The sequence below is a fragment of the Hyposmocoma kahamanoa genome, unplaced genomic scaffold (assembly GCF_003589595.1).
Source record: "Hyposmocoma kahamanoa isolate Upper Pololo Valley unplaced genomic scaffold, ASM358959v1 94, whole genome shotgun sequence".
NCBI classification, from domain to species: domain Eukaryota; kingdom Metazoa; phylum Arthropoda; class Insecta; order Lepidoptera; family Cosmopterigidae; genus Hyposmocoma; species Hyposmocoma kahamanoa.
This window is the reverse complement of record NW_020654878.1, coordinates 5764259-5776075: the sequence shown is the minus strand read 5'-3', so window position 1 is coordinate 5776075 and position 11817 is coordinate 5764259. Positions and strand designations below refer to the sequence as shown.

General features: G+C 35.2%; 1 protein-coding gene across 1 annotated transcript; it reads right to left on the bottom strand.

The window, feature by feature from the left end:
- Positions 1-3653: 3653 nt before the first annotated feature.
- LOC113237921 lies at positions 3654-6794 on the bottom strand. The gene is made up of 2 exons (XM_026474639.1): positions 5675-6794; positions 3654-4076 (listed from the first exon to the last, which is right to left on the bottom strand). Exons 1-2 carry the CDS (start codon positions 5970-5972, stop codon positions 3844-3846), a joined length of 531 nt encoding a protein of 176 aa, XP_026330424.1. The 5' UTR covers positions 5973-6794; the 3' UTR covers positions 3654-3843.
- Between the last annotated feature and the right edge of the window lie 5023 nt (positions 6795-11817).

The following is an 11817-nucleotide window of genomic DNA, read 5'->3' as shown; positions in this document are numbered from 1 at the left end:
TATCTGCGTCGATTGAACGAAAACCGGTTGGTCGTCTCAGGTATTTTGGCTCAGTCAAACATCATCCGCGAAACCAAGGCGCCCAGACTTCGCAGGCTCGGTCATTATACAGGATGGGAGAGAATCGGAACGTCAATTAAGGCTATTTGCATCGACCTACGGGACGAAGACCGGGTGGTCGTTCCAGGTATCACTTGAGCGACACCATGGAAGAGGATTTACGCGAAGTATAAGCCATTAATTGGCGGAGACAGCTCAAGACCGAGGTAAGCAGCGAAATCTCGTTTCGGAAGCAAGACACATTTTGGGTCGCTGAGCCAGCGGAGTAAGTAAGTATATTTATACAAGACATTTACCATTAAGTCTTCTATGTAATGTCGGTGGTGGATGATCATGAGTATTATCCACAAACTTATTAATTACTCCCTTCCTTACCGAACCTCATCCCTGTTTTGGTCCGTTGAGTATTCTCCCTGCTTTGGTCCGTTGAGGTCCGTTGAGTAGCTTTGGTCCGTTTTTAAATAGCAGTGTTGAAGCATTCAACCATATTTCGTCACCTTGAAAGTAAATATCTGTGTATGATTTCTACGTAAAGTTCTAGGACGAAGATAAAGGTGTAGTGCTACATATAGTAAACATATGTTTGTTGGAAATGCAACTATTTTTTCTGATCTAAATCGCGTATGTTTTTTCAAACAAATCAACGTTTCGTGACCTTTGCAGGTCCTATGGTCACGGCTGGCTAACAATTGCCATTTAAATCCGACAGTTTTATCTCCAATGTGTAACAATAATGAAAACCTAAAAACATAATATGTCGCTAATCACCATTTTAATTAAAAAAGAAGCTATATAAAAATGAGTAACTAAATCACTCGAAGACGAAATATTTGAATATGTGAATGTTTTATAAGACTACAAGTACTCTGCTTTCGTAGTTATTATTTCGTATCCTAAAGACAATATGTGTTAATGTAAAATAATTTTATTGCAACTATGAAGTTGCAATAAAATTATTTATAAACTTATTTGTAATGCAGTAGGTATAATTGTAGGTGCACACGTAATTTTTATTTACGTTTGTTAACATTTTATTTTCTTCTTATTTGTAAAGTTTATCATATCTTTGTATATTTCGTATTTAAAATACATATTGCACTATATGTTATAAAAATGAAAAGTGCTAATAACTGTTCATACTATGTATATAAATAATTAACTGTGTTGCATGTTGTGGCAACGTTTAATTGAGTCAACGCTTTGGCACTACTCTATTTGAATGGTATAATCATAATTGTATGTATGTGTATGATTTGTTGGTTGTCTATTATTGATTCTAAAATAATTGAATCTAATTTGCGAAGCAGTAACAAAACGCTCGTCAAGGGCACATTACGTAGGTCGGAGGTTCTATTTTGCACCAATCAACTAACACCATATAAATGTTATTTTATCCCTACCACATATTTTATTGTACAAACTATCCAAGGTCAAAAAGATCGTTCATTTTTGATTTGTTCTTCCAAAGACAACCACCACTGTTGAACGATTGATGGCCCTACTTATATAAACTACTTGAGTCTGGTGGGCACAATAAATAATTAGTATAACTTAGAAAAAAATTTTAGAAATAAATTATGTGTACAAGCTACGAATATAATAATAATACACAGTTAAACAGATACAATTGAAAATTATATTCACTTTCGACACAAATTTGGTTACATTTCTTTTCACAAGTTACAGGGCATGCGTATCCTTCTACAAGTGGCGTAGGGTCCCTAAAACACGATTCTTATCGATTTGTACAAGAAATTTATTTATTAGTAATATCTAACTATTGAACAGTAAATACATTGCAGTATTTACTGCGTATATTTTTCAAATGTGCACCCTTCGTCACAGCTGTGTTTAGTAACTACTTCTACATTCATTCTAAAATTATTAAGAGAAAGGTTTACTAATGCTCATAAACAGGTCATAAAGAGCAATAGCTTTAAGTCAAATAACAATGGACCGTCACTTATATACGATTTAATATTTGAAATCTATTGTGGCTTCTTTTCTTTATAATGTTACAAAAGCTGCGTTAACTCCATCTATACTAATTGGACATAGTTATAGAAACAAGAACCAACCCACACGTCGAGTGAAATTGAGTTATGTATTTAGGTAGAACACCAGACGTGTCCTTTACCCGCTCACAAAAGATTCTGGCAATATACCAAGGCAAAACGGAGAAAATAAAAGTCCTTCAGGGTACCAACCCAAAATAAGTAACTTTTTAACAGCTAAAAAGAACCATACTGGTTGACTTCACATAATGTATTTTTTAAATTATGCTAATTGGATCAATGTCACATGTACTGAAGTACTGTAGATCTTTAGCGTTTTCATTACGAAAACTAGAACATGGTTCTCGTTAACTAAATAAAAAGATACATAATGTTTTCTGTTTATTGCTATATAATATAATAGTTTCCCTATATCATTCTCAATGCTACACATAACTCACATTGTTTGTCTCAAATAACTTACCTATTTATTTCTTCACACTGTTTTTACAAAAATGTAATTATCTCGAAAGTTCGACATAATTTCGAAAGTGACATTTTGTAGGTTGGTTCTAGTTTGCATAACTATGTCCAATTTATTTAGTTATTAATTCTTAAAATTATGAGAAATGTTTTGTAAAGGTTGGCTGTATAAATATTGACGGTAAATACATTTTGATTCAAAAGAGTTTGTTTGTTTGTATATTTCGTTATTTATGTCTTATGTCTATTAAATGATACATCCCATCGTAAGTTCTATGCAAGACCGGTGGCGTGTGACTGTGATTGTTATCGACGAATTCAATCCTTCCTTCCCTGTCCAATCTCATTTTCGCTTTGCACTGTGCAGATACTTTCCTCGAACAATAGCAATATCGAAACGTCGCTCCATATTTGGAATACGTAAATCCTTTGTACAAGAGTACTTGCCTGTTTTTTATAGTTATCACTTCGTATTCTGTAAAGAAAGATACATCACGTTATTATTAGTATTAAGTAGGGAAAACATTTGTCAGGTGCCATGGACCACACATAGAAAACCACAAATTACACCCAAACTCACGAGCGAGATAAATGTAGGCCATACATATATTTCTCCCGGACTGGGAATTGAAGCCAGGACTTGGCAACATGCTATGCTATGGTTCAGCATGGTAACCGTTCGCCACGTAGGCAGCTAACTGTTGGATGTTGAGGCAATATTACAGCACAACTCCATTTGAATTGTACATTAAAAAAGTATTACTTGTTGGTTATCCTAAATTAATAAAATATAAAAAATAAAGGTTAATAGTTCGTAATTTTTTTTTAATGGTGATAAGCAACACGCTTGTCCATAAACGTTGCAGCGCAACTCAGAGCTTTAAAACGCAAAGATCGGAGGGGCACTGCCACTGTGCCGTCACCCTGTGACATAAGTTGACATGTCACATGTGCCTGCCATTTCGCCAGCACGCCTACCCTTCAAAACCGGACCGCAGTAATGCTCATATTACTGCTTGGCGGCAGACTTAGATAATATGGCAGTGTTTCCCTGGACGAACTCTTTCGCAAGGAGCTCTACTACTCCTAAAATTAATGTTACAGTTCAGTAATGACACAGATACAATTGAAATAAATTTTAATGCGGTTTTATACATATGGTTTATCGTTTATTTTTATATATACATATATTATGCTTACTACACTTCGATTTTATTAATACGTCTAAGAAAATTTGGCAAGTGAGATTTAGTGAAAAAGAAGTAGGTACGACGCGCACGGAAGACGCGGACGCTATTAAATCTACTTAAATAAGATGATATTTTCCATCAAGGCTCCTATGGAACTTCGGTGGTTGATGATTGTGTATATCATCAACTAACTCAATTCTTCCTTCCTTATCCAACTTCACCTTCGCTTTGCACTTTAGTGTAAGCTTCTTCGAACAATAGTAATGTTGGAACGTCGGACCGCTTTTGGAATACGTGAAATTTTTGTACAGGAGTACATTTTTGTTTTTAATAGTTATAATTTCGTACTCTGAAACAAAAGATTGCAACTGTAGTGAATGTGGATTGTTAATGATTTGTCTTGAGCGCACACATCACATGGTACGGGTGTGACGGGTCAGTCAGTTTTCGACCGTCAACACGGAGGCACGTGGTGTAGCGTAGGCGAGCCAAATACCAATACGCTATTACTTGTAGAAGCGGATACTATAACAACGTTATTGCATACATACTTAAATTAGTATTACACGTACTGATGCTTTAAATAAAGATGCAAATAAATAAATAATCAAACAAGGTTTTAGTGAATAGGGATTTTTTAGACAAACGCGTACCATCGGCGCTTAACATTAGGTCAAGCGTGTGGCTGTTTCATAATTAAAAACCATGTAAGTCACAATTAGACATCGCTACAAACTTGTTTGTCTCCTAAACAAATCTCAATTATATGTATATCGGTTTGTATGAAACAACAAAAATTGCTAATTAAGTGCTATTTTTAACAAGTTAATAATAAAATACGCATTAAATAAATTCCCTATTATAGTGTATTGAGAATCAAAATAATATTCAATATTCTGTTGATCCAACACAACGGTTTGTGGCTCTGTGGGCTCAGGATGAGGGTCCCAGGATCGATTCCCAAGTATTTAATGCCACCTTTCCTTGCCATCACTGGGGGGGCCAAACGTAGCCTTGAGTTCCACCCCATGCATTATGCTCTCACGTTTATATGGCTAACGGCTAAGGAGTGAAATTCCCTGCCTGCAGACTTATTCCCGCTGTAAATTGAACCTTTTCAAGGCGAGAGTGAATAAGCATTATTTAGGTGTGCATGGTCCATCCTCACTTTCCATCACTTAAGATGGAGGTGATTTCACCATGTGCGCATTTGCGCACTAATTTTTTTATAAAAAAAAGTTCGTGACGAGGTAATTAATATGGTTGTTTGGCACATCAAGTTTTATTATTAATTAATATGGTTTTATTATTGAGTAATAGTTGTATAACTAACCCATTATACTTTCTCCTGATGAGCACGATCTCCTCTAAGGAGAGGTCATATTCCGCCACGCTGGCCCAAACCGTTAAACGAAAGGTGTTGCTACTAAACGTACACACAAAAAAAAACAGAATTGGATGCAACTTAGCGATGTGCGACTTTGAATGTTATTAATACTAATCATTCGAATGGGCAAATCAATCATCTAAGTCGAATCCAAGCACCGAACGGCCGAATGCCCCTACCATTCAGATGGGTGCACGAGTCGAATGATTATTACGTCGGATCTACTCCGTCTATATCAAAATATCGCTGTCCCCGTCACATTTACACTGTTTACCATATGTCAGAGACGGCTAGGTGATTACGAGTATCGTTTTACTCTATGAAATCTATGGATTCGGAATGAATGATCATTCAGATCATTCGAATACGAAAATTAGTAGGTTACTAATTTGTCATTCGAATAACAGGAATAGTCGTAATGGCGCATCGCTAATGCAACTTGAAATTAAAGAAAGAAGCACATGCCGCCACACAAATTCGAACCGTTGGCCTCTCAACTGAGAAGTCATCGCTCTTCATTATAATTTTAATATATACATATATAACTTTAAAATGCTTACCACATTTTGTCAATACAGTAATTGGTGGAGGATGATTGTGGTCGGTACAGGAAAACACTATAGTTCCCTCATCATTTAGCACCAACATTGCTGGACAATATACGTTATCTTTATTAGAACAGAATAAGAACGCGTTGGAAGAACCACGCTTGGAGAAAGCGTGGCCGTTGTATATCACCAAAGGTTTTCCTGCCGTCATGTCTATAATCTTATAAGGTTCTGAAATAAAAAAAAAAGTCATTATTAAATATTTTACCCTATGTAGTGGTATGTACTGTGCTCGACTTGTAGGTTGCATCGTAGCGGAACAGGTTTAGTTCTGAATTAAAATGACGTCGGTACTGGTAGACGTCAGACCAAATAACTAGTCGGCTTTGTACTGTGAGATAATGTCTCTTGGGTATAAGATGTAGCAATAAATATATCTGAAGTACAGGGTCGATATAAAGATTTTACTTAAACGTTTTTATTAATAAATATCAATAGACTACACAGGAACCATTACTACGATTGCGATTACATTGTTGTCCGAATTCCTACTTAATAATAACACCACTCAACACTTAAGCACTGTTAAAAATTGTTATTAACCCCTCATCAATCAAGTGTAAGGACTTTGGTCAGTTAAGGTGGTCTCTAGAGATGTGAGTGACATCTCAACCGACACGCAGCTAATACTGGACTATCAATCAAGTGTAAGGTCTTTGGTCAGTTAAGGTGGTCTCTAGAGATCTGAGTTACATCTCAACTGGCACGCAATACCGGACTAATCGGCTATTCGTTGACACAAACTGTAGAAAGCAATAAAGTAGGTCTACCTATCCAAAGATGAATAACAAATAAAGACTGCTGTGGCAAATAAAAACACGAAATAGTATTTTATTAAATTAAAAAGTTAAAATTTAACGTATTGGCCAGTTTCCGTTAACATTATATTTGGTGGGGGATGAGTGTGTTCAGTTTCCGCGTATACAATTTTTCGTTTATCGTTCAGTTTCAACTTGGCTCTACAGTTCCCACTGTCTTTTCTGGAACAATACAGAGTGACGTTCGACGATCCACGTTTCGAGAAAGTGTGGTCGTTGTACAGTACTAAAGGATTCCCACGGGTCGTGTATACTATTTTGTAAGACCCTGTAATAGAAAAGTGATTTAGAACCAGAAATAATCCTACAATCTGAAATAGACATGACTAAATTTATTATTATTATTATTAAATTTAGCACGGAACACAAGAATCAGAAAGCTTTTCCGACATGAAGGATGTGCATTTCTACTATCACGGATAGTTAAGCAGCTGTATACAGGATGCGATGAGACTGGCTAGCCAAACCAAATCCAGTCATTGAGCTATACATTTGTTGTTTTTACTGTAGGTACAATTTGCTTAAACCGTTCAGCTTTGTTATGTACCATTACACATCTTTAAAACAAAGATCGACTAAACTAGTCGATGCAAAATCTGTTAATTCCACAACTCGCAATAAGCCAGCGCACGCCGAATTCCCGATAATAATAAATAAAAAATATTAGACATCATCACGCACGTTGTTCTAATCCCAAAGTCAGTAAATAAAGCACTTGTGTTATAGAAATCGGGAACAACGACGGTACCACACTTAGACCAGAGACAATATAGAAAAGTTAGTTTTCTATATTGACCTGGCTGGGGATCGAACCCGGGACCTCAGAGATGACGACACCATGAAAGCCTGTCACTCAACCACAGAGGTCGTCATCACGATGACGGCTGGTGATGAGGCGCACCGTCCGAGTTGATGTCATGTCAATGACTTCTTGTACGTCATTATTGCCATAGATATTAAAGTTTCCTTTTACCGGCGTTACAGTTTTTTTTCTTGGATTTTCGTTCCCGATATTACATTCTATTAAATGCTATCTAGCCATTGGCATAATGACACTGCAGTAGTAAAGTATTAATTAATATTCTGGGAAATAAACTTCAATCTTGAAACGTAAAAGTTAAGACAAACAAATAAATATTTCATTTTCATTTTATTTTAACCCAATTAATAAGAATTATTAAGGTAAAAAAAAATATTATTTACAGCATATTACATAAATAAACAATAAATCCTACTTAAAGGATGTAACAAACGATCCGACCGCATTTCAACTATAGAGATCATACGTACGAATAAGAAAATTTTCAAAATACTTTGTTATTTGTCGATCACCAGCCACAATATGGGCGCACCTTTTTATTTCACTCTATTTACCAAGAGTATAATTTCAAAAAGCACATCCTAAAGGATACTCCAACAATCAAATTGGAACAAAACGTTTTATTTTTGCGCAAAATTACCCGTTGTGCCCCGAATTCACTCCAATCTATCGAAAGTGACGCCTTCAAGTTAGACGCTTATAGTAGTGCTGCAGTGGCGCCACGCGCGTGCTACTTTTGCAGTCACAATTAGTGAATAAAAAAATTACTGACGCGCTACAGACACACAACTGCCGCGCCACAGTCGCGCCACTGCAGAGTTTCTACAAGCGCCTAATTCGAAGGCGTCCTTAAGGTCAGACCCCGCTTGATATGTCATGCAAATGGAGGATACAAAATAAACTGTTGGATGCTATGCAATTCGCATGTGTCATTACATGTTTTTGAGGTAATTACCACAAAACAACATAGACAAAAAGGAAGATTAACACAACCTAGTTTTTAAAATAAACACCATTGCTTCCTCTAATCAATCTTGGAGGTGGGTGATTATGATTAGTGTCACCATACACCAGCTGTCCATAGTCATCAAGCTTCAGTCTAGCTGGACATTGAAGTACCTTCTTTTTCGAACAATATCTGTAGTTATGACGACCGCTCTTTGAGAATGTATACCTGTTGTAGAGTATGAGAGTAGTTTTACCGCCGACGTTTATTACTTGGTAGTTGTATATGCCTGTAAATAAACAATAACATACAAAACAACAAATGACAACATAAATGTAACAAGTATAATACTTAGAGAAAAATATACAAGAATAATAATACTTAGAGACACATCGGGAGTTTTAGTATTGCAGTTCATTCATCAAGGTGCCTTTTTCAAAAAATAAATTAATAATAATTTAAAGAAAAATAAGGTACCTAATTTTCACATGTAAAGGCGGCTTCCCCTCGGCCCGTGGCTTAACAGGAAAGTTAACTTTTAAACTTTTTTTTTCGGATCTATGTCGTGTATAATTGTTTTTCAAACAAGCTAATGTTACGGGCTTTTTACAGGTCACATGGTCACTACTGAAAATAGTTTTATTTCTATTGTGTAACTATCGCGAAAACTTAAGTACTTAAACTTAAGAACTCGATATACAAAATGTTTACTAAATAAAGTTGCCTTTTTTACACAGAAAACAATAAGGTGCTAAATGTTTTCCCAGTTTTATTTAGGTACATAAAAGTAATCTGTACAATTTATTTTTATTACTACACTGTATTATAACATAAGATTAACTTAAAGTTGTGACACGGTTGGCGTAATCCTGAAAAATTAAATTAAATAAAAAGAATTATAAAAATGGACTCTTTTTGCAAAATTTCTACTAAACGCTATATACATATATCACTTGCAATATTAAAAATAAATTGAGCATAGCTAGTAACATTTTTGTTATCAATTTGGTGTGTGTTAAACACATTTTTTAATAAGGTAATTTTGTTCCGTTATTTATACATATTATATATCTGAAACTAATTTTTAAGCAGTTAAAATTTCAAGTTTCATATTGTGGAATTAGATCAAAGTATATTTTGTTGACTAAATTTTTTTGTATATACTCTCTTAATACATTATATACATATAAAGCACAGACCACATTTCTTCCACTCACACAGAAAAGCTCATACGTCATAAATTATAGGTATAATTGAGATTAGGTACGGTAAGTAGTCTATAGATGGCGCCACATGTACTCTTAATCTATCATTATAATATAATATTATTATTCTGAATTTAAGGACTATCAGAAAATGAGTTTTAACTTAACAAGCTACGAACTTTGTGTAGAAGAAAAGTATTGATTATTACATACAAAATATATTTTTTTTATAAACTGTGTTTTAAATATACAAGGGACAATTTAACATAAATTCGTTTCAGGCGGCTTTGTTTCATATATATGGAGATTTCCGACGGACAGTAAAGACAGACAGCCAACTGAACCGTTGTTATAAGCAGATGAGTCTTCTTAAAAGACAGTCCCTTGGACTTTCGGAAGTCACTTACAACTAACTGCATTCACAGTTTTTCAAAAGTATTACTGTCAACAAGATAAAGGGTAATATCGATACATACGATTTTCTTATAAGATAATGACATATACATATACAATTTATAATGATATAGATATAGTTTCAAGCCTAAGGATCATGTGTAATAAGTATCACATAGAAAGAAATCGTAAAAAAAATATTTTTTGTAAAGTATCAGGTCTCATTAATTACTTACTACTTTGCCTCACGGGGAATGGAATTCTGAACTGCTTAGAAGGCAAGCCTTCTCCCAACTACGCTATGAGTGTTTATAAATCGAAGCTATTCTTACATAATATCCATTGGGTGCCCTTATATAATGTGCTGGTGAGTGATTATGGGTACCGCTCACAAATACAATTTTTCCATTTCTATCCATTTTCAACTTTGCGCCACATCTTGCGCTTGTTTTTTGCGAACACTGTAGCAATGATTTTCCTTTCTGATGAAACGAGAATGTGTAATTTTTGTAACGAATCACCGATCGACCTTGAGCTAAGGGTAATTCTTCGTAGAAATCATCTGAAATAATAAAATTAACTTTTAGCCTTTCAAATTCTCGAAAGAAGCCTCCCCGGACTATGTACCAGTCCAGTACACCCAGGGCAACAATCGGCGAGCACGAACACCATACCAGGGCTCACTCACTCGCTCGAAGTTACGCGATAAATGCCTACCGCTGAGTGTATCGTCGACAGTGCAAGCGCTCAGACAAATCTTTCATTTACATTACAATCCTTGTACAACTCCAGCATTCGGCTCCGCTCTAATTATTTTCACCTTAAGCGCGTGCTTAGGTTCCTTTTTCCTTGTAATGGGCTATTATAGCGTAGGTATTTTCGATTTTGAATGAGAGTGGTGTATCTATTACGTAGTGATTATTAAGTAATTTGTGACGATACGCCGATTGGCAAATCTTTTCACCACGTTGACAAGCATTATAATGCCATCGATACGATAAGACGAAGCTTTTAAAATCTGTTAGCTGCCCGGCTATATTGTCGTTATATATATTTTGTACAAATAATATTTGAGCTATTTGCGCAACTCATACATATAGGTACTGACTTTGCTTAAGAATAATAGCAAGTACTTACATGACACGCAAAAGGTCTTACTACTCGTGCATGAAAATTTATTATAAAATTCCAAATGACATACAGAAAATATTACAGCTGAATTGCACAAGTGACGACTAAGGTCCGGCGCCCCGTGATGGGCCCGCACGGCAGCGAATTTTTAGGTGACGAATAGTATTGATGTCGTAACGTTGTAGTTGAAATTTCAATTATAATGGTGGTACTCATAGCTACAAAAACAAAGCTACGATAAGGTTAGGGATACCGAGCCAGTAGCAGGGATGGTTCGACAAGCTTCCGAAAGTTAGTCACCCAAAATCTACACCTTCTTGGAATATAGTTTTCAGAATCAAACTTCTTATAAATGAAACTTCTACATACACGTAGGTGTCCGTAAAACAATCAATGATTCTTTTTTTGCTCTAAGAACTGTAGTATTTCTGTATTAGCGAATAAATTTAAAAAAGAAATCAATCAATAAATAATGCGTAGTTTACAATATGTGTATCTATAGGTGTAAGAAAAGCTGTTTTTTGAATAAAATGTGTATTATACGACACAATTTTGATTTCACGTTTTTTCATAGAAATAATACGTACTATAAGCTTACAAATATTTGCTTAGGTAATAACATTAAATTTTCCATTTAGGCTACATAAAATACTAAGTGTAAAAAGCTGATTAGTAATGATAATAAGTGGATACCTATCAAGCAGTGATTTTTACTACGTGCATGTATATTGTTATGTACCGTTTAGAACACGTAATATAGATCAAATTCGTTCACAATTCGA

Excerpts from the sequence above, each read along its gene's own strand:
- LOC113237921 (XM_026474639.1), bottom strand. The coding sequence starts at position 5,972 with ATGCAACCTACAAGTCGAGCACAGTACATACCACTACATAGGGTAAAA. Across the intron at positions 4,077-5,674 it reads TACTGTATTGACAAAATGTG|AGTACGAAATTATAACTATT; the intron begins GTAAGCATTTTA and ends CTTTTGTTTCAG.